This window comes from Oncorhynchus kisutch, linkage group LG21 (genome assembly GCF_002021735.2).
Source record: "Oncorhynchus kisutch isolate 150728-3 linkage group LG21, Okis_V2, whole genome shotgun sequence".
Lineage (NCBI taxonomy): Eukaryota > Metazoa > Chordata > Actinopteri > Salmoniformes > Salmonidae > Oncorhynchus > Oncorhynchus kisutch.
The window spans coordinates 7003662-7027328 of NC_034194.2; the positions used below are offsets into that span (position 1 = coordinate 7003662).

A 23667-nucleotide genomic window follows, 5' to 3' on the forward strand; every position below is an offset into this window, starting at 1 on the left:
GTGTGGCTGTGAAGGTGTCCAGTGAAGAAAGGCCTTAAACCCCTTACACTCGTCGAATTCGGCCTATATGGATAGGGCCAAATTGAAATGTTTCTAACAGAAGAACTATAAAAACCATATGATTGACCGTTGTAGCAAATGACAAGGAGAACTTTATTATGGGGAAATTATCAGACCAAAGATGAGGACACAACAGTTCACCTGACACAAGACTAAATTCAAACATCACACTGTTGATTTGATGTGCATTTTCACAGCATTTGTCAACAACAACATCTGAAAATACTCTTGATACATTCAGTAACATTTTTTGAAAGATTATATACACATGTTGGCAATAGAATAAGCTTTTAATTTATGCCCACCTGATCCAGATTCTTCCTGGAACCAAGAGGGTTCTATCTGGAACCAAAAAAGACTCTTCAAAGGGTTCTCCTATGGGGAGATCCGTAGAACACTTTTAGGTTCTAGATAGCATATTTTTTTTCTAAGAGTCTAGCATGGAGTTATGTGTGAATTCAAGTGCGTGTTCTGGCGCAAATTATCTGCACAATATGACAAACGTAGGATCAATCTGTTCACGAGAACCTGGGGTATAATGCTAGTCATCCTTCTAACTGTGGATCAATCATAACGATCACAAATGTTGATACTGTAAATTAGTTTTCAATGAGTTTTCAAATATGGAAATGTGTAGTGCACATTTGGACTCATGGGTATGTGGTTTTCTTGCGTGACATCAAAGCGGTATTTTTTAAATAATATTATCCTCAACATCTTATCTTTCAAAACACATCGACTCCTCTAAATTTATAGCATTTCCTTCACTCAGACAACAACAAAAGCGCAAAAGTAGCTCAATTAGCGGGAGGGATGGGGCATCTTCTTGTCACGCGTGGCGCTCAGGTTTATAACGGCTCTCAGTCAAAACCCATACAGCGCTGTGACGCAGAGAACCTGAGCTCTGATGTCATGTATAACATGTTACTGAACAGCCACTATGTTCCAATTTAGGTGCTTATCAATGATAAAATATGAGGGGAAAGTGTTAAACTGAAACTGAGCTGAACCTATATGAAATCAAACTGACACCTAATTTACATTAACATGTACACACTTTATTTATTCTCTATTTCGATGCTAACCTTGCTATTTTACCAATCGTTATGTTTGAAATGCAGTGGGAAAGAGAATAGGGTGCCATTTGGGATACAACGATTCCACATGATTGCTGTGGTTCTGAATAATACTTGGCTCATGATTTGTAACAGATATCAAAATGACTTTGAAAATAACATCAATCACAAAACCATCTCAATTTGTCATTTTCGCAACTTGAAACCAGGTTTAAAGTAAAAATAGCAAGCCCCCGTGCTTTACTATGTGACTCAGTAGGTAGGAGCAAGTTGCTAGCAATGTTTTGAATATACCAATAGCATGCCACCATAGTCAACTATGAATATAAAAAATTTTTTAAGGTGCAATATAATATTTCCTGGTTGCTAAAATTCTAATACTTTGCCTAATTTTATTTTATGTGACAAAACAAGCAAGTGTAGAGAATCATTGTAACATCTAAACTGTTGTGAAATATATTTTTAATAACCAAAAATACTGTATTTTCTGCTGTTTGAAGCTGGTGTACAAAACTGAAAGTAAAAGACACTTAAACTTAAGCACGGGAAGCATAGAAATAACGCACATTGAACAGATCGATGGCTTCTTAGACTTGTTTCCAATGCGAATGACAGATCTATAACTCACATTTCTATGTGGATTTGGTCGGGTCGCCTAAAAAGTGACATATTGCAGCTTAAAGTTCACAGTCAACCACGGTGGCTCACTATTTTTACACGGTCATCTCACGAGTGAGGTAACAAGTCAGCCAGGTGCGGATGCTCATCTGCGCACCTATTAAGAGTTTATTAGTGGAACAGTTGGAACTGCAATTGTGTCACACGACCTCGACACCAATGTAGCGGAGGCGAACCGTCCAGGGGAAAAGAGGCATTGATAAATACACAGGAGCTGAGGGGAATACAGTGAGGCTTTCTGCTGCCCACGTTTTGGCCATGAGGGAGTTTTCAAAGACAATAGGCAGTCAGGAGGCCACTGTGGAGGGGCTGGGAGGTCAGGAATAGTCCCATACTGTATGGTTGGCTCTGGCCATTGTCTCTCTTTGGAGATACGCTGTATATACTTTCACGCACGCACGCACACACACACCTCATCCAGAACGGCCTCTGCCTCCTCCTCAGTCTTCCCCGGGAAGCGGATCCTCATAGCGCTGAGAGCGGCCAGGCTCTGTCTTGTCAGCTCTGTCTCCTGGTCTTTACTCCTCAGGATCAGCACGGGATCACCCTGCACACACAAATGTTCAAAACACATACATAAGCCAAACAAATAAACAAAACAAATGAATACAGGCCCGACAGACACACATATAGGTCAAACACACACACACACACACACACACACAAGGGTCAGACACACAAAGGAAAGAGAGGAGAGAAAAGAACATGAATAGGGTTTAAATGCTTTTCATCGTGGGTTTCAGCTGAGATCTCAGAGAGAAGAGAGCTAGAGAGAGAGATCGGGTAGAAAGAGAGAAGAGAGAGAGAGAGAAAAATAAAGAGGGAAAGAAAGACAGAGAGAGAGAGAGAGAGAGAGAGAGAGAAAAAGAATGAGGGAACGAGAGACAGAGAGAGATAGAGCGAGAGAAGACAGCATGGCCATGGTAATTGGAGAGCACTCCAGCTCAGAGTCCATATTGCTGAGGCCTCCAGGAACAGACTGAGACTGGGCATATAAAGAGAATGGGCATAATGTGTGTGTGTGTCAAGAGAGGCCAGACACAGACCTACATTGGGTTAGGAGGACAGCTATCTGTACAGGCTTAGAGCCACACAGCACATCCAAAGAAGGGCCATCCACAGAATGTGGAGATAGTTTTAGCAACTTGAAAGGTTTCGTCAGGCACTATATGGTATGGTAATGGTAGCCTACTGTATGCTCCCAAGGGAGGGGGAGAAAGAGCAGGAGACAGAGAGTGTAGAAAGTGTGAATGTAGAAAGTGTAATGATAAGTGCGTGTGTGTATGTTTGTAACTCACCATGTTAGCGTGGATGGTACCTAGACTACTACTGTGCGGCACCCTGTGGGTGGAGCCGCTGCGGCTGAGCGAATGAGAGCGCAGAGAAGCGGAGCTTGGCCTAACGAGGGCCGTCGCCGCAGGAACGGAGGGCCTGGCCAGCGAGCCTCGTGTCTCATTGGTGGGTGACTGGGCGGCCAGGGAGGATATAGAACGCGGGCAGGAGATGGAGCGTCTGATTGGCCCAGAGAGGGTCGGGGAGGAGGAGGCAGAGAGGCCGGCCTTGACCGGCTTCATCAGAGGTTTCCAGTGAACCCGTCCTGAGAGAGAGGGATGAAGAAAAGGAGAAGAAAAAAAGATTACATGAAATGAAGGAATAAAGTGGTGACCTAAATAACTTAGTCCAAAGAGGGGGAACTCTCTCACTTCTCTCGCTCTCTCTATCTCTCTTTTTCTCCCCCTCTCATCTGTCCTCTCATGCTCTGCTTTTCATACTGTCCACTTTCATTCCATCGTTGGAAATGAAGTGTGGCATTAAAAGTCCCATTCCGGGACCCGACGTGGTGGCCTATTGAATGTGGCTTTCATTAATCACTAAAGCATGTGTTTCTGTGGCTGTGGACCGGCTGCTCTCTTCCCTCCTCAGGCCGGATTAGAGAGCAGGGCAGCGGGCCCATCCAGCCCAGTCACAGCCACAGAACCTCCCCAGGACCACGGAGCTTGAACCACCTCCAGCAGCACGTTCAGCCAGCCCAGTGTGTGTGTGTGTGTGTGTATGTAAGCCTGGAGATGAAAGTTTGTGTGCATGTGTGTGCGTCTGCTCGTATATGTGTGTGTGTCTGGACATGAGACAGTGTGTGAGTGTGTGTGTGTGTGTTGCTGCACCGGCGAACCTTGAGCACAGAACTTGCCAAATCGGCCACATTATAGGGCTTAGCTGAGGCCGCCCCCAGATGGGCGCTTATGGAGTCGGTAGGCGGAGGCAAAGTCACTCCAGCGAAGAGCAGCCCCTCAAATCCAGCCAAATCACTTCTTTGTCCTTCATTCTGGACCTAGGCTGTGTACAAAATGGCCCCATATTTCCTATGTAGTGCTCTACTTTTGACCAGGGCCCATTGGACTCTGGTCAAAAGTAGTGCACTATATATGGAATAGGGTGCCATTTGAGATATACCCCTAATGGAAAATATAATGCTAGAGCAGAAATCCACCCAATATTTCACAATGCAACACAAATACATTTTTGTTTGTTTTTTCTACCTGGATTGGGACTTTGAAACTTGGTGGAAAAGACACATTACCTTATAAACCTGTAGGAATATCCAACTTATCAATCTTTCCCTCTAGTTTCCCGAAGAGCACATTTCAGGCCAATATGCTGAAAGAGTTTTCAAGGTAAGCCACAAGCGTCTCTATCTCGCTCTACTACATGCCACACACACACACACACACACACACACACACACACACACGAAAACAACTAGTAGAATAAAAAGCCTTCCCATGGAGCCATCATCAGATGATGACCCTAATTAAAAAATATGGATTTAGCCTGTTTCATGTATTAATTAGGTAAACAAATGCATTGTACAGATTTACATCACTAATTTAGCTAGACCGGGACCTGGCCGACACCACCAAACCCAACACTGCAGTATATCTAGGAACTTGGCATGCTGGAGAGAAAGAGCGAGAGAGAGAGAGTGTATGTGTGAGGGTAATATAGAGCAATCATGTGTCTAATGCCTATGAGTATTTGCACACGTGTACGTGTGTGCGTGTACGTGCATCGGCACCTACCTACTTACCAACCTCCCTGCCTGCCCTGGTGTATAGGACAGCCTAAGTGTGTGTCTGCATGCGTGCACGTGTGTGACAAAAGTTTGTTTTAGTAATCATTGGACCCTTGTAGTCATCTGGAAGGCATCATGGCCAGAGAGAGCCCTCTCATAAAACAGCCTTCTCCCCAATATACCAGGACTACATCCCAAATGGAACCCTATTCCCTATATAAACTTAGTGCACTACTTTTGACCAGGGCCCATCCATTTGGGAAGCAGTCCAAGAAAGGAGGAAATGGAGAGAATGTGTGTGAAATAGCCTTCTTATAGAAGAGGCCTCTGATTGCTAATAAAGACATTCCCAGACCCCCCTCCTCCATTTTACGAGGGTGTGTGTGTGTGAAGGGGGAAGGAGTGTGTGTATGTGTTTCTGTGCGTGTCTCTGTCTGTGTCTCTGTGCGTGTACACCTGTGCATTTGTGTGTTTCTGGGCGTGTCTCTGTCTGTGTCTCTGTGCGTGTACGCCTGTGCATTTGTGTGTTTCTGTGCGTGTCTCTGTCTGTGTCTCTGTGCGTGTACGCCTGTGCATTTGTGTGTTTCTGTGCGTGTCTCTGTCTGTGTCTCTGTGCGTGTATGCCTGTGCATTTGTGTGTTTCTGTGCGTGTCTCTGTCTGTGTCTCTGTGCGTGTACGTCTGTGCATTTGTGTGTTTCGGTGCATGTCTGGGGTGCTCTCCTCCTCTCCTCCTCACCTGAGCGCTCCGACGACGACTTATACTTGTTCTCTCCCAGGTCGTAAGAGACACTCTTTTTCTCCCTTGTCTTCCCTCCTTCCCTCTCATCCTCCCTGTCATCCTCCTCTTCAGGGCCCTCCTCAGAGCTGCTGTTGTTGACGCTGCTGCCACTGGCGTCTCCTCCGTCGCCTCCGTACTCTCTTTGTCTCCTGCCGCACGGCGTCTGGGCGCTCTCAGGCATGGAGGACAGGGGCTGACACACACACAAGGAGAGACACACACCCACAGACAGAGAGACACACAGACAGAGAGACACGGGCACACAGTGAGAGAGAAAGAGAGAGAGAGAAGATTATGTCAGCACCCACAGACACACCCTTCAACCCTAGCCAATTACCGTCCGTCACTGTGAGAAGCAGAGGTGACACCATGGGCCCGTACGTGTGTGTGTGTCAGTGTGAGTGTTCATGTGTCTACAAATACACGTGTGCATCGGTGTGTATGTGTCTCAGTGTATGACTGTGTGTTTATCTGAGCGTATGTGGTGTGTGTCTGTGTACTATATGTATGAGTGTTTGTGCATATGTGTGTCTGTCTATGTATACTGATGTACAAACTTCATTTGAGCCAGTTTGCTTCAGCAGGAAAATAATCCTGCAGCAACAGGAAATGTGAATTATTAGGTGGATTATAATTAATGGACATTTTTTATAGGGGTTAATACATTTTTCGTTAGGGCAAATCAAGTCTGACATTTTAAAGTGGGAATGACAAACTTAATAGGCCTTTTTAAACCATGAATACACTAATATTTTGCATTTCCCGCTATGCAGGAAACTTCTCAGCAAAAACAGAGTGATCAAATTAAGATCCTACTTCTGTATGTGCATCTGTGCTCGTCTGCGCACACACAGGTGAGCGTGTTCCACACGTCATTCATGTGTACACACCCAATGAGCCGTGTGTGTGTGTGTTGTCTCTGTAGCTGTGATTAAAGCGACGGTGGAGAGAGACATATTAATTAAATCCAAGCGGCCACTCAAATCCTCCTTCTTGGCCTTTGTAGCATGAATTTATCATTTCCCCCCTCACCACCAGACACAAAAAAAGTTAATTAAATTGAATGTCTATTTCACACCATGGAAGGAACACATTGTTAGCATTAATAAAGCATTCACATCTGTTATTCATCAGCTAATTTAGCAAGCGCTTCTCGCGTACAAAATGTATGTGCAGGATGTGATCCTAGGCATGAGCTTATATACAATCACCGGAGGGGGGAACAAAGTGGCAAGAGTGAGAGAGGGGGAAGAAAGAGAGAAAGGGAGAGACAAAAATAGCATAGGATAGAAAGAGAGGGACAGAAAAAAGAGAAAGGGGAGAAAAGAAAACCATCTCTCTCTATCACCTCTCTCTCTCCCTCTATCAACCCTTTCTACACTACTTAAGTATGAATCCACAGTATTTAAATTGCTTCATTTCAACCCCTCTCTCCTTCTCTCCCTCTTTTTCCAGATGGCCCGTAATACAGCCCCTGGGAGTGTGTCGATCCATCAGAGCACTCAGAGGAGGGCCAGCAGGCCAGTCAGTCCACGTCAGCCCGCACTTGGCATGGTCCAAAGCGACAGGCACAAATTAATTTCGACAAAAGCAATTGTGTCTGAACGAGTCGTTATCCTCGCGGAAAGGGCCCTAATACAGCAGAAAACTGTCCCATTGACTCGCTGCGCACACTTGGTGACTATGTCCCAAATAGCACCTTTTTCCCTGTGTAGTATTTTTGGTAAAGAGTAGTGCACTATGTAGAGAAGATGGTGCCATTTGGGACACAACCCGTTGTGCGTTTCCCCCACTTCAGAGGAGGAGTGAGGGATGGGTTTAGATGTAGGGTTGTGAAGAGAAAGATGGAGAAAGGGAGATAGGGGAAAGGCGATGGGGAGAGTAATGTGCTGTCATGGGGGATTGGGGGGGATTGAGGCATGTGGGGTAACGGACTGAGAGAGAGGGAGAGGGGAAGTGAGGGAGAGGGAGAGCTGACAGGTCTTCCCTTAGGGGATTGGTTGTACCAGGGCCTATCTTGCTTTGACTCTCCATCTCCATTACGTGCTTTTTCTGGATCACTTTCTCTCGCTCTCTCTCTCTCCGATACCTTAAGGCAGGGGTTCCTAACCTAGGGGGCGCCAACGTTTTGCAAATACAATTTACGATTGTTAGGACAGATCTAAAACAACCCCAATATCTTCAATGTTTGCTAGAAGCAAGAGGTGAAATGCCATAGGAAGACATGACTGATGCACATTGGAATATATTTGGATTGTCTCTATGACATTCAGAAGCTGAGCTACAGCCTTCTAAAGTCGAAGAGTCAAAGAAAAAAGACAATGTGTGACTCTGTTGCTATCAACTGATCTATTCACTTTCTGTAAAACAGAATATGTATAATTCAATTGAGGGTTCATGTAAATTATCATAAAACATATTTGGTAGGGGAAGAACATTCAGAGAAATCGGGTCTAGACTTTATTTTCCTCATAGTTATTATTATTACTAAAAAAGCCTACCTAAAAGATGTCATGAGTTGCAGGATGTATAATTGCAGGAAATGAGCTTCAAAACAACATTTTCCTAGGTCCCTCAAATTAAAACAAAATCAAGCTAGTGGTGCAGCCTAGTGGTTACAGCGTTGGACTAGTAACTGGAAGGTTGCAAGTTCAAACCCCTGAGCTGACAAGGTACAAATCTGTCGTTCTGCCCCTGAACAGGCAGTTAACCCACTGTTCCCAGGCCGTCATTGTAAATAAGAATTTGTTCTTTACTGACTTGCCTGGTTAAATAAAGGTAAAACAAAATAGGCTTTTTTTTTTTTTTAAAGGGGGGGGTGACATTTTTCAAATGTGAAAAAGGGGGCCCAGCGGTAAAAAGGTTGGGAATGCCTGCTTTATAGCATTTTTATACATCTGCTTCTCTGCCTTTTTTCCTTCTTCCCCTTCTCTCAGACGTTCTCCCTCTCTCTTTCTGTGTGTTCCCTTAGGGCATCTGCCCCCTCTCTCTACCTCCCTTCCTTACTTCATCCATTCCTCGCTTTCAAACCTTCCTCCTCCTCCTCATGCTCTCCTCTCGCTCATTCTTCCATCTCTCTTTTTCTCTGTTAATAATGATAATACAATGGATTTTACATAGCACTTTTCATGGACCCAAATATGTTTGGAGAAGATGAAGAGGCCTCTCTTCCTCCCTGCCTCCTTCCTTCCCTCCCTCTCTATCTCACCTTGGGTCCTCTCTGCCGTGACGATTTCCCCAACAGCTTCTCGTCGTCCAGCTCACACTGCTCCAGCAGGTCCAATATGTCCTCCTCCTGCAAACACACAGAATACAGTTGGTTAGTACTTGATCATTCATTAACGCCAATGGGAGACTTAACCAGAACTTTGAGTGTGAGTGCAGATCTCAAGTCAGTATAACAGCCTATGGTACCGTAAAACACAGTACCATAAACCAACTGCCAAATTATGAATTCTATCAATTACACATTTAATCAATCAATCAACTACCACTAATAAGGGTTGTAAGATTCTGTTGCTACTCCCGACCTGCAAGCAGATGTGAAAACTCAGGTGTTCCACTTCCATAATGCCTCAGTACCATTGCATAGCTAGACCATGAAAGACCTGGCAGAACATGTGTTACTCTTTATTGATGTGGGTTGCATCCCAAATGCCACCCTATACCCTCTAATAGTGCACTATGTAGGGAATAGGGTGCCATCTATAGGGTGCCATTGAACGTAGCCATGATCAATCTGGAAACTTTATGTTACCCGTGGCCAATACGCTGGGCCCCTTCTCCTTTTTGGCCGCAGCTGAATTAGAGAGGGTGATTAATGTTGCTTTTCTGTCGTGCATGGCACCCTCCCATTGTCTCTCAAATACAGATTAAACGTGACTGTGGTCTCTCAGATTAGCAATCAAGTAGCTTTAGGCTGCTCAAATGTCAAATGCGGGGACAAAAGTATGTGTGTGTCTACTTGTGTGTGTGTGTGTGTGTTTGTGTGCCAGGGTCATAAGGCCAAAGCTGTGTTGGCATTTGGTTGAATCCCTGATCATGAACCAACCAACCAGCGCAGCCAGCCTCTCGCTCTGCAGGAGGTTAGCTCATATAGACTCAAAGCCACATGTACATATGGCAGATCCCTCCAAATCTCCCTCCCTCCCTCCCTCCCTCCCTCCCTCCCTCCCTCCCTCCCTCCCTCCCTCCCTCCCTCCCTCCCTCCCTCCCTCCCTCCATTCTAGGCTATTGCTAACTCTCTGTTTGTCTATCTGTCTCACCTTCCCTTCTCCTAAAACTCCCTCTGTCTCTCTCTCTCTTCCTCCCTCAGTCTCCCTTTCTCATACTCTCAAACACACTTTCTCCCCTTTTGCTAACTCCCTAACAGTCCAAACCCCCCAAGTATCAACCATACCACTTTACCGCTTTATCGCGTCTCTCTCATACTCCTCCTTGTCTACCTACTCGCTCTCTCTCTCCTTTTCTTTATCCCTTTCTCACAGTATAGAAACCAAACACCACCACTCCATCTGAAATGCATCATGAATAAAACTCCTCAGAAACATGTGTGCATCCCAAATGGCACCCTATTCCCTACAAAAGCACAGCTTTCGACCACAAACCGCAGCAACACAGCTGCTTCCACTGCATTCCATAAAAAAATTAAACCATCACAGGCACCTTCAAATACATTGAGATCTTTGAGAAACCACTTCAAATTAACACTGTGACAATTCACAGAGAAGAGCTAAGGAATAACAGTGAACGCCTAGACTGTGGAGAAGGGGAAAGGCCAGAGCCAGACAAAGCAACTGGAAACAAAGATGGAGGTTGTACGGGTTCGTCCTGCTTTTAACAAATGCTATGATCAGCGATCAATGGACGCTTTCAAGGACAAGGTGACAAACACGGATCGAGGAGGGGGCGTGACACTCTCTCTCTCTGTATGTATTTTTCGCTCTTTTTTGTTGTTGTTGCAGAGAGCATCTAAATAGAGGTGAGGGGCGAGTGAAAGAGTGAGAGAGGTAAAAGAGAGGAGAGAGTGTGTGTGTGCTGTTCAGTCTCAGGTACATACCTTCATTCGTTTCAGAGGATTATTCATTTCCTTTTGAAGTGAGGCCGCTCGGCCGGCGAGGAAGGTCTGAAAGGCAGCTGAGAGAAGGCTTTCATACTTCTCCAGGAGGAGCTTGTCATCTGGGGGGTAAATACGTCTGTGGGAGGAGAGCGAGGGAACAAAAACAATGACATAACATTCATTTAAATAAACAGTAGCCACCGAGGAAAGTCAACCAGTACCTTTTTCTATTGACGTTTTTTTGAATGTCAGTTTAAGTTTCCTCCCACTGGGCACAGATGTCAGTTCAACGTATAGATTTGATTTTGGTTGAGTTGTCAACTAATGTGAATTTAATGTAAAATCAACAAATAATGGCACCTACATTCAAAAAGACTAAACTCTCTTACATTGATCACTTTTTTCAAATCCAATCAGTTTTCCTCGTTGATTCAACGTCACCATCTTGAACATTTGGGTTGAAATGATGTGCAAACAATGTTGATTCAATCAGTTTTTGCTCAGTGGGCTCAGTGCTAATAGACGGCTAATTTAATTGATGGTGGAGACTGGCTTAAATGTAGGATTTTACATTTTAGCCAGTTTGCTGCAGCAGGAAAATAATCCTGCAGCAACAGGAAATGTGACTTTATAATTAATGGACCTTTTTGCAGGGTTGATGCATTTTTCGCAAGGGGAAATCAAGTCTGATATTTCAAAGTGGAAATTACAATCTTCAGAAGCCTTTTTAAACCTCAAATAAGTTTGGCATTAAAGGAAAGTTCTCCTGCAACAGGGTGATCGAACATCTGTATAGCCAGTCATTTTGAAGCGCGAACAGCCTGCTTTGGGGTTGGAACGGCCCCCTCACCCACCATAATCAAGGGGATAAACCAATGTAAATGTTGAGATCGTGGGGGGATAAAGCTGTCAATCCTTTAAGAGCTACACATGTGAGTGATGGCTCAACTCGAGAGGCAAAGTTTAGAGATGGCCCTATAGGGCTACAGTCAAAAGTAGTACACTATATAGGGAATAGGGTATAATTTGGGACGCAACCTGTGTGTTCGCCATCGCTCATATTTTGGCCCCAGCTTTTAAACATATGGCTGCTTAATCTGCGATTTGACCCACATGTTTCTTCTGAAGGAGTTGTTCATGTTCAGAATGTTTCTGCATATTTCAGCCCTTGTTTTGATTAGTTGGGGATCGTGTAAGAACTGGCAATTACATCAGCTAAAAACTTGACCTATTTCAATGAGTTTTGACTTGACTTGTCCCTTCCCAGCCTTTTATTAAGTCCCCTACGCTGGTTAATACACACACACACACACACACACACACATTCACACATAAACACGCACACACACAGACATGCACACACACAGGCATGCACACAAACACTTCTGAGAAGTTTGATAAACGAACGGTGACAGGCACTGGACCTGAGCTCCCTTTGATGCCGGTCTCTCGTCTGACTCCCGTACCTGAAGTGCATTTCATCTAATGACGGGCTAAGTTCGTTAAGGGACGCTAACGAGCGAGCCTAAATCAGATCCCGATGCCGTGTATGAATCCCAGGGGATGCGTCCCAAATGGCACTGTATTCCCTATATAGTACACTATGGCCCTTATGGGACCTTGTCAAAAGTAGTGCGCTATAAAGGGAATAGGGTGTCACTTGGGACACAGACGGGGTCTATTAGCTACCGACAATAATTCACAGACGCACGTCGCCATTAGACTATCCGCTCATTGAGTGTTCAGGGAAGAGGTCACTTATGCAAAAGGAGAGAGCGAGCGAGAGGTGGGGGAGAGAGAGGGAAAGAGAGACAGAAAGAGAAAGCTGAGGGATGGAGAGAGTATTAACAATGAACGAAAAACAAGCTCCGACTCAGACACGTCAACGATACTATAAAGAATTGACTGGCCTACGTCTTCTGAAGTCTTTATCAGTGAGGAGGAGATCAGACGCTTACTCGTTTGCCTGTTCTTTTCGCATGACGTGGCTGCGCTGCCTTTGTGAATGCTGCAAAGCACTCTCTCTCTCTTTCTTTCTCTCAATAACTCCTTGGTACCACTCACGCATAAGAGTCACAACTCAAGCCTCTGCACCCCCTCACTCTGTCGCTTTCTCACTTTCATCCCACTCAAACATTCAATTTATTTTCTCTCCCAATGTTATTTATCCTCCTGAGATCCGGGTGCTCCCCGCATGTGACCCTGTAAATGTAAGTGAAGCCCTCCTCACTCGGTGCCTCTTCCCCCTTTACCTGTAGTTCCCCAGATGTCTCTTTTCATGCTCCTCCCGGGAGATCTGCTTGCGGACCTGAGTCAATTGCTCTTTCTGCAGAGAAAACAACAACAGGTAACAGAAAAAACGTAGGGTAAAAAATGAATCAATATATTACCAGCTCAAATTCACCATGGGGCTGATTCAGACGTAGGAAATATATGCCTTTCCTACGAATGCCTTTCCGATGCAGTTCTCAGTAGTTGGTATTCAGACTTACCTTATGCAGGCGAGTAACACACTCTACAGATGTGGCTATCTTGCACGCAGCGAAAACATTGAATTAAACTGCTGAAAACCCTCTCGCTTGCTGGCCAACGGATTTTCTTGCTGATTTTTCATTCAATCGGGTTGTCAGTACATTTATCTTATCTTAAAGTGGAATGGACACTGTTTTTACAACTTTGCTGAAATGAAACCAACAGGTATTTTAATATTATGTTTCAAAACCAACTTTTTAAGAGTTAAAAAAAGAGAGGTTATATTTGACCCAAAATTCCATTACATAGAGTAAGGCATTGTTGGCAGAATTAAAAGGATGCAGTCAATACATGATTAATAAAATTCAACAACAAATCACTAGGTAGTCTAATAAATATTGTTATCAGTTGTAAATCACAGCTAGTACACTGTTTGATGCCTCCAGCAATTCAGGAGATGAGTTGCTTCAGATTCACAAACCCAATATTTCTGGGGGGAAAAAGGAGGAAGAGGGCAGTGATTGGGAATCTCAACACAATCAATCTAGCTATGCAGTACGTGGCTAAGGCTTTGGCTTATCTATTTATGTAGGCCAATTTACTTAGCAAGCTAGCAATATGAATTGATAGCTAAGTCATTTAGCTATCTAGACCCTTAAATAACAGAGACCTGTACTGTAGATGTTATGTTATCACCTGGACAAGTGGGTGAGTGATAGACCTCCCCCCCATCGTATTCACAGTGCAATTTTGGCTGTCAACGAAACACTGAAAAAGTATGAGAGGGTTTATCTACTGTCCCCTGTGCTAGACTTGAGCTCATCTGGCTCAGACTAATATCGTTGTTGTTGTTGTTGTTCTGCACAGGCTGACGTTCTCAAGAACCCAAGGCATTAACAAGGCATTCTGCCTTATCCCAAGGGTTCTCAGCTGTCTCAGCATCGCTTACCGGTGGGACCAGGTGAACAACAATCACGACACTCCGTTTTAACATTTAGAAAACTCAATAATCATTGCCTGTGATAAGGTTTATGAAACATATGGAAAAAATGTTTTATATCAGTGAGAAAGATTCTTAAAAAAAAAAAAAGACAATAACCCTAACCCTATAAAAGTGTGAGGTAATATGAACCTTTTGAATTCTATTATTTATTGCTGATATGAAAGATAATGTACCGCAAGCAATGCCTGTTACCTTTCCGAACAAGGGGCACTTAACAAAACTCCACCGGCCAGAACATACCTTCATGAATAGACGCTAAAGGTAGTTAGCGTCTATGAATGGGCTAAGGCTGAGGGAGAAATAGTTTGCTGATTGAGCAATAGGACTGTAAAGTTCCAAAAAGTAAGACTCCTGTTATTTATATATTTGCAGAAAACAATTCAGGTTTCTTTTGTGACTTTTGCTACTGCTTTCTAAACAATGATCCAAACCAAGTTGCGCTGTTCTGCTGCCTGTAAACACAGTCCAGTGCAGTGCAACATCAACGTGAATGGCACATTCTCGTATGGCATGGCCTATTTGTATAATAGGCCTACTCTAGCTGTGATTGGTTATGGCGCACCAGTCTGTGTAGAATCCGGATCTGGACAATACTGAGTTTTTATTGAGTGCAGTGTCTATTAATTGCTCAAATGCACATTCATATTACTATGGACTCTACGTCATTTCCAAACATTCTATGAATGTATGAAAACATTAACATTTGGATATCTATATGTTCACATATCACAAATAATACAATTAAATAAAAACATTCTTTCTGAGGGTGTATATGAACAGATTTGAATATGATTTAAAAGGTGCAAAATCAATGTAATTTCCACTTGAAGCAACCTTTAACCCAATGAGTCCCACCATTGTGCTGGCGTGATTTTGGACATCTATCCTCTTTTAAAGATTGTGTGTTTGAGCTACAGGCGTCAAGGTACCATTGGTTGTCTATTTCTTCTGCAATCATTGGTAACAACCATTAGTCTGTGTGATTAACGGGTGATGAGCTAGAGCTGTGTTTGTGAGACAATGGCGGATCCCAAAGTGGCCCAGGGCTGAGTCTTTTTTTTATAAGAACGTCTGTAGAGTCCGAATGGTTTGAGCTACACACTATTCAAATATATCTATGAAAAGTGTATCGCTATGCAGCTCACAAGCTACACAAAAGTCATTAGAAGATAAAGGGTTCTTCTACATAGACGATCATAGGAAACCCCAGGACATAGTGTCTATAATACTGTAATAAACTGACAGTTGCTGTCACAAACTCCAAACTCCACACAGTTGTCATTGACTAATTGAATATTCATTTCACACTGAGTAAACAATTTATGTACTTATAGCATTCATATAAATTCATTTATATCAGGTTTTTGCTTTGGCGGACTTATTTTGTTTATTGACACTTGTTAATAAAACTCATGAATACAACTGTTTGTCAAGTTGTTTTCTGCTCTACTTGTGGCCCTGGTTTGTCTTGATTTTTGTTGTTGTAAAAAAAGTCATTGTGAGGCTAAATATAACGGCTAAATGAACATGAGATAAATTAAAAGCTGTTATTTTCTGAGGTCTCGGGACTGATAGGGTTAAATACGTTGTACATTTCATTAGAATTTTGTCAACAAACTCACAAGAATAGATTGAGAGGACGGTGTCACGATCGTCGTTTGAATCATCGGACCAAGGTGCAGCGTGATATGGTTTCCACATATTTATTTAGTTAAATGCACAAAAAACAATAAAGAAAGACCGAAACGTGAAGTCAATGAAGTGCTAACAGGCAACTAAACATAAACAAGATCCCACAAACAAAGGTGGGAAAAATAACGACTTAAATATGATCCCCAATTAGAGACAACGATTACCAGCTGCCTCTAATTGGGAATCATACAAAACACCAACATAGAAAATAAACTAGAACACAACATAGAAATACTAGATCACCCCCTATTCACGCCCTGACCTACTATACCATAGATAAACAATGGCTCTCCATGGTCAGGGCGTGACAGTACCCCCCCCCCCCCCCCCCCCCCCCCAACAAAGGGGCGGACTCCGGCCGCAAAACCTGAAACCAAATGGGGAGGGGGGATTCGTGTTGGTGGCGGCTCCGGTGCGGGGCAAAGTACCCACTCAGCTCGCGGCTCCGCCAGCATCGATGCCGGCTCTGGTGCGGGACGAAGAACCAACTCATCCCACTGATCCATCCATGTACCCAGGCTGAACACTGTGCCTGGACCTCAGTGCCGAGGAAGGCTCCTGCCATGGAGCGGGACTGGACGCCGTGTTGATGAAAATACAAGTGTTATGCATGGAACTTTAGATACACTTCTCCTTAATGCAACCGCTGTGTCAGATTTCAAAAAAGCTTTTTGGAAAATGAAAACCATGCAATAATCTGAGTACAGCGCTCAGAGACCAAACAAGCCAAAAAGATATCCGCCATATTGTGCAGTCAACAGAAGTCAGAAATAACATTATAAATATTCACTTACCTTTGATGATCTTCATCAGAATACACTCCCAGGAATCCCAGTTCCACAATAAATGTTTGTTTTGTTCGATAATGTCCATAATTTTTGTCCAAATAGCTACTTTTGTTAGCGCGGTTTGTAAACAAATCCAAAGTCATGAAGCGCGTTCACTAGGAGCAGACGAAATATCAAAACGTTCCGTTACAGTCTGTAGAAACATGTCAAACGATGTATAGAATCAATCTTTAGGATGTTTTTAACATAAATCTTCAACAATGTTCCAACAGGAGAATTCCTTTGACTGTAGAAAAAAAAAAGCTACCTCTCAAATAAACGAGCGTCACGAGCTTGTGGTACTCTGCCAAAGAGCCCTTATGAGCCCCTCCTTTACAGTAGAAGCCTCAAACAAGTTTCTAAAGACTGTTGACATCTAGTGGAAGCCTTAGGAAGTGCAACATGACCAATATCCCACTGTATCTTCAATAGGGAATGAGTTGAAAAACGACCAACCTCAGATTTCCCACTTCCTGGTTGGATTCTTTCTCAGGTTTTTGCCTGTCATATGAGTTCTGTTATAGTCACAGACATCATTAAAAACGTTTTAGAAACTTCAGAGTGTTTTCTATCCAAATAATATACTAATAATATGCATATATTAGAAACTGGGACTGAGTAGCAGGCAGTTTACTCTGGGCACCTTATTCATCCAAGCTACTCAAAACTGCCCCCAGCCATATTAACTTCCGTCTGCCGCCAAGGAAGGGTTTTGCATCCTCGCATGACTTCTTCCCATGTCCAAAACTCCTTCAGCTGGTGAACACGCTGCTTGGTCCTGGTTTGGTGGGATCTTCTGTCACGATCGTTGTTAGAATCATCGGACCAAGGTGCAGCGTGATATGGTTTCCACATATTTATTTAGTGAAACGCACAAAAAACAAGAACGAAAGAACGAAACGTGAAGTCAATGAAGTGCTAACAGGCAACTATACATAAACAAGATCCCACAAACAAAGGTGGGAAAAATAACGACTTAAATATGATCCCCAATTAGAGACAACGATTAGCTGCCTCTAATTAGGAATCATACAAAACACAAAAAAAAAATAAACTAGAACACAACATAGACATAGAAATACTAGATCAACCCCTATTCATGCCCTGACTACTATACCATAGAGAAACAATGGCTCTCTATGGTCAGGGCGTGACAGACGTGTTCAAAATATTAGGGATCAATGAAATACATTACATATATGCATATTCGTCTCTGTTTCAGCACCAATTGGTAGATGGAAAATACTCTGATATTGTAATATATATATAAACAAAATATATTGATGAATCACAAATACAGTGGTTTGATTCATCCTGAAAGTTGCCATATTCAAGTTCAATCCATTAAATATTGGAAGGTGAGAAAAGTGCACAATAGGGTAATATAATAATAATACTTAATAATGAATTAATAATGAATAATAGTCCTATAAATCTACTCTATTCCTCACTAATCATGGATCTGTAATACCAATGGTCCAGTCGTCGTGAACCGTGCGCCAGGCTCCAGGTTTGAACTGCTACCTGTGGTGTGAGTTCCATTATGATTCAAATAGGCTACATGTTCTAAATGAATACACACGTTAGCCTAATATAATCCAGTATTGCTAGCAACCCTCAACAACAACTACACGGACGTAACAGAGGAAATAAAGGTTAACAGAACTGAATATTGCAAAATGTAGGCTACAAATTGAAGGAGAGTAACACTAAAGTGACAGTTCTAAATGTACGTGGGTATTACTGACCGTGGCTCCCAATAGTAGCTAATATTTAACATGATACAATTGTTGAACATTTTTTGAAAAGCCCGGTCATACAATTAAAACATTGTAAAGCGCATAAATCAACTCGGTAGGTTCAGCACTACAGCCTATCGCTTGGGTCTCCAAACTTCATCCCCGTAAATTATTAGGACATACAATTACATTGCTTTGTGAAAGTATTCACACCCCTTGACTTCTTCCACATTTCGTTGTGTTACAGCCTGAATTTAAAATGGATCAAATTTTGATTTTTCTTGTCACTGGCCTACACACAATACCCCATAATGTCATAGTGGAATTATGTTTTTCAAAATTATTTCAAATTAATACAAATTTAAAAGATGAAATGTCTCAAGTCAAAAAGTATTCAACCACTTTGTTATGGCAAGCCTATGTTCAGGAGTAAAAATGTGCTTAACAAGTCACATAATGGGTTGCATAGACTCACTCTGTGTGCCATAATAGTTTTCAACGTGATTTTTTTATGACAACCTCATCTCTGTACCCCATACATACAATTATCTGTAAGGTCCCTTAGTCGAGCAGTGAATTTCAAACACAGATACAACCAGAAAGACCAGGGAGGTTTTCCAATGCCTCACAAAGAAGGGCACCTATTGGTAGATGGGTGTAAAAAAAGAAGGAAAAAAAAGGGGGGAAAAAAGGCAGACATTGAATATCCCTTTGAGCATGGTGAAGTTATTAATTACACTTTGGATGCTGTATCAATACACCCAGTCACTACAAAAGATACAGGCATCCTTCCTCAGTTGCCCGAGAGGAAGGAAAACGCTCAGTAACTAAAAAAGTTACAGAGTTTAATGGCTGTGATAGCAGAAAACTGAGAATGGATCAACAAATTGTAGTCACTCCACAATACTAACCTAATTGATAGAGTGAAAAGAAGGAGGCCTGTACAGAATAAAAATATTCCAAAACATGCATCCTATTTGCAACAAGGCACTAAAGTAATGCAAAACATGTGGCCAAGCAATTCACATTTTGTTCTGAATACAAAGTGTTATGTTTGGGGCAAATCTAATCCAATACATTACTGAGTACCTCTCTCCATATTTTAAAGCATATTGGTGGCTGCATCATGTTATGGTATGTTTGTAACCATTAAGGACTGTTTTCAGGATAAAAAGAAACAAAATGGAGCTAAGCACAGGAGAAATCCTAGAGGAAAACCTGGTTCAGTCTTCTTTCCACCAGATACTGGGAGATGTATTCACATTTCAGCAGGACAATAGCCTAAAAAAAGGCCAAATCTGTACTGGAGTTGCTTACCAAGAAGACAGTGAATGCTCCTTAGTGGCTGATCTGCTTGAAAATCTAGGGCAAGACTTGAAAATGGCTGACTAGCAATGATCAACAACCAATTTGACAGAGCTTGAAGCATTTTGAAAATAATACATGGGAAAATATTGTACAATCCAGGTGTGCAAAGCTCTTAGAGACTTACCCAGAAAGACTCACAGCTTTAACCGCTGCCAAAAGTGATTCTAACATCTATTGACTTAGGGGTGTGAATACTTATGTAAATTAGATCTTTTCTGCATTTCATTTTCAATACATTTGCAAAAGAATGGGTTTTCACTTTGTCATTATGGGATATTGTGACACAACAAAATGTGGAGTAAATCAAGCGGTGTGAATAATTTATGAAGGCACTGTAAATTTCAGAATAACGGCACAGCTATTTATAGCCTACTTCACTGTGGAAAAGGGGCTGAAATACACGTCATGTTAATATGATTTTCATATTGAGTTGTTTCACTTCAATCTCCAGCGATCATAAGGAAAATCATCTAAAACAACTGTATTCACAATCACCTTCTCCAAACCGATTACTCATTTACCTACCTTATCAATTTATAAATTACAGTGTTTGGAGAATGGTATTATTTCTATAGTAGATGTTTTTTCACTTGAAACAGACAAGTGCTCAACCTTATTCATGGTTTCCACTTGTGTAAAGATGGTGGAATTACTAGGGAATTAAGTCAAGGTGAGAATATGGCATATCTGTATACACCTATGCCATACCTCCATTTATTTGATATCCACCCCAATGGGTACCTTGCTGGCACTGGCTTTTCCCCATGCGTAGGTTCAAGGTCAGAATACACAAAAATTGAATAATGTGGAAGTAACTTGGGTCTGAAATCCCCCCATGCACCTCTATCTGAATAACAATGAGTGAAGGAATGACACTTCTCTCTATTTAGAATCGGACTAATGAAGTCAGAGGCACAGAGCGGAAAAGCACAAAAGGCCTAGTGTTGAAATGGACTAATCAAGGGGTAGAACCCACTAGCTACTTAAACCTGGCACTTAGCTCTGGAACACGTGACAACCTCATCCAGGCTACTCCGAACGCATGTATAATGAAATGTTACGCTGTCGACTGAAACCTTTACAGTGACAAGGGCAAGGAAAGAGCAATAGTTTCTCTCATTCTATCAAATATTGTTTTTCTTGTTCGGGTCGCTGCCACCGGCACAGGTAAGGCTATGCCGACATAGGTTTTTATTTAGGCCTACTGTCCTTTAACACATCTCATCCATCTTTCTGTCGATCTCTCCATATGTGTTCAATATCAATGTACATAATCTGCTAAATGGTAAATATTATATTATATATTTTATGCGTAAAAAAATATTAAAGCAGAGGGAATTCCTACTACTGAAATTATAACAATCATTTTTAAAAGTCGTTTTTTTTACGCACCAGTTCTTCTTTCCTCCGCTCCAGCGTGTGGCGCTGTTTTTCTGCCTCGGAGGAGGCGGCCGAGAGCTTCTTCATGGAGCCCTGGCCGTAGAGCCGTCTCTGGGCCTCCGCCTTCTGCTGGGCCAGGTTACGCTTCTTGTCACTCGCTCTGAAAGAAGAAACCACAACACAGCAGAGACAAACAATGAGAACAGCAAACGTTCTCTTTCTTTCTCTCTCTCATTTAGCTTCCCTCCATTACCTTTATTTATTTACGTACTCTCTAAAGTATAATTTGATTCATCTTGCAAAGCTCCCAGCCTCTCTCTTTTGGCATTGAAGCACAAAAAGTGGAATGCTGAATGTACCAAACCTGGGTTCTTTCAAAAACCATAGCTGCACTTGAGTTTGCCCTGGAGTAATGGAATGAATATCATCCAAAAAGTGCAAACCCACACTCCTGACAGGCCCAATCAAATGCTCAAAACATTTGAAAAAAGCAAAGTTGGAAGGAGTCAGAACCATTGACGTTCTTCATATTCCTAATAAAGAAGTCAATGGTCCTAACTCTCTGACCTAGTGGGAGCAATATATTTCAGCCACTCACTGGCCCTTTAAATGTAATATTGTGCCCAGTGGTGGGCATTGGGGTTACTCTGTGTCCTGGATTCCCCGGGAACTGCCCTAGCTCATTTGGGCGGAGGGATACGGATTGTCTTCTGACGCCTTTCTAGAGCCAGAGACTAAACCGAAAGTTATCGACACTGACCATACTGATCACTTATCGCAGGTCTTTGCAGGTTCATTACAATAAGTAGCCTATACTGAAGAAATGTGAAGTTTGAAAATAAATAAGTTTGCTAATATCAGTGATTGTTATGGGACAATTGATGACTACAACCATAAAACTAGTAGTAGTAGTGTAAAGGAGAATTTAAAAAAACCTGTTGCACGTTAAAATTATAAACATATTGCTCTATTTATCACTTTCACATCAATTTAGGCCATATGGATTTTCTTTCATATAGCACAGCTCTACATCTTTCCAATTGAACCAAGTCACAAGCCCACCCAGCCACCACGGCCCACTCCTTACAGAGGTAAGGTATAACTATATAAAGAAATGTAACAACGTTTCTTTCACTCAGTGAACATACGCAGTTTGTCTGGTGCCAGACGTTGTTTCAATGTTCTATCACCAGGCCAAGTTTTATTTGTTGGGTATTAATCAAATCTCCCCTTTTTGTCTTTATAAACGCAGTAAACATCGGCAATGAAACAAATTCTTCTGATCAGGAATTAATGGTACTGTACTGCGCTAGAGCTGTTAAACAATGCTTTTTCTCCTAATGATTTACTATACTGTACTGGGCTGACCTAGAGCTACGTTCAATGTATCGCTGTGTATCACAGTGCTGCCAAACAGATCTTTTGAAATTCTTCTGATAAGGAATTTATATTGTACTGGGCTGACCTAGAGCTGCGTTCAGTGTATCACTGTGACACAGTGCTGTAAACAGATCTTTTGAAATTCTTCTGATAAGGTATTTATATTGTACTGGGCTGACCTAGAGCTGCGTTCAGTGTATCACTGTGACACAGTGCTGTAAACAGATCTTTTGAAATTCTTCTGATAAGGTATTTATATTGTACTGCACTGGGATAGAGCTGTGTTCAATGTATCGCTGTGTATCACAGTGCTGCCAAACAGATCTTTTGAAATTCTTCTGATAAGGAATTTATATTGTACTGCGTTGACCTAGAGCTGCGTTCAGTGTATCACTGTGACACAGTGCTGTAAACAGATCTTTTGAAATTCTTCTGATAAGGTATTTATATTGTACTGCACTGGGATAGAGCTGTGTTCAGTGTATCACTGTGCATCACTGTGACACAGTGCTGTAAACAGATCTATTGTAGGGGTGTATTTGATCCACTCCAGTGTGTAAGTCCTAATGTAGTGGCATTCCTTGTTGTTTATGGGGAGTGTATGGGGACTATATTTAGCCATGTGATGGAGAGGCACAGAGAGAGCAGAGAGCTGGAGGTCAGGTCTGGGATGATCAATCAGTGTAGAGACTCAAGGCAGCCCGGGGACAGCACAACCACAACTAGTCAGTATGGATACAATCACACACGCAAACGTGTACACACACACACACACTCACATAAACATGTACACACACATGCGCACACACAAAGACACGCACAGACACGTACACATACACCTATTGTGACCACTAACCGGCCTCCGCCCAGTAACTTGCCCTGAACTTTAGTTACTATCCGGCTACCACCCGGTACTCAACCCTGCAACTTAGAGACTGCTGCCCTATGTACATAGAACACTGGTCACTTTAATAAATGTTTACATAATGTTTTACCCACTTCAACTGTGTAGACTGTATTCTAGTCAAGGTTCATCCTATATAACTACTGCTGTACAAACCTTTTCTATTCATATACTGTCCAT

The 23667-nt window shown here is 42.4% G+C and overlaps 1 protein-coding gene across 2 annotated transcripts in view; it reads right to left on the reverse strand.

Moving 5' to 3' along the window:
* Window positions 1-23667, reverse strand: part of ttll7 (tubulin tyrosine ligase-like family, member 7) — a 182376-nt gene that overhangs the window by 79981 nt on the left and 78728 nt on the right. For both annotated transcript variants that reach the window (XM_020455543.2, XM_031800718.1), the window contains exons 11-17: window positions 21216-21363; window positions 12975-13048; window positions 10723-10858; window positions 8872-8958; window positions 5622-5856; window positions 3113-3411; window positions 2227-2361 (exon numbers count right to left, since the gene is read on the reverse strand). In XM_020455543.2, the coding sequence (XP_020311132.1) occupies window positions 2227-2361; window positions 3113-3411; window positions 5622-5856; window positions 8872-8958; window positions 10723-10858; window positions 12975-13048; window positions 21216-21363 (1114 nt within the window). The remainder of the gene's footprint in view (window positions 1-2226; window positions 2362-3112; window positions 3412-5621; window positions 5857-8871; window positions 8959-10722; window positions 10859-12974; window positions 13049-21215; window positions 21364-23667) is intronic.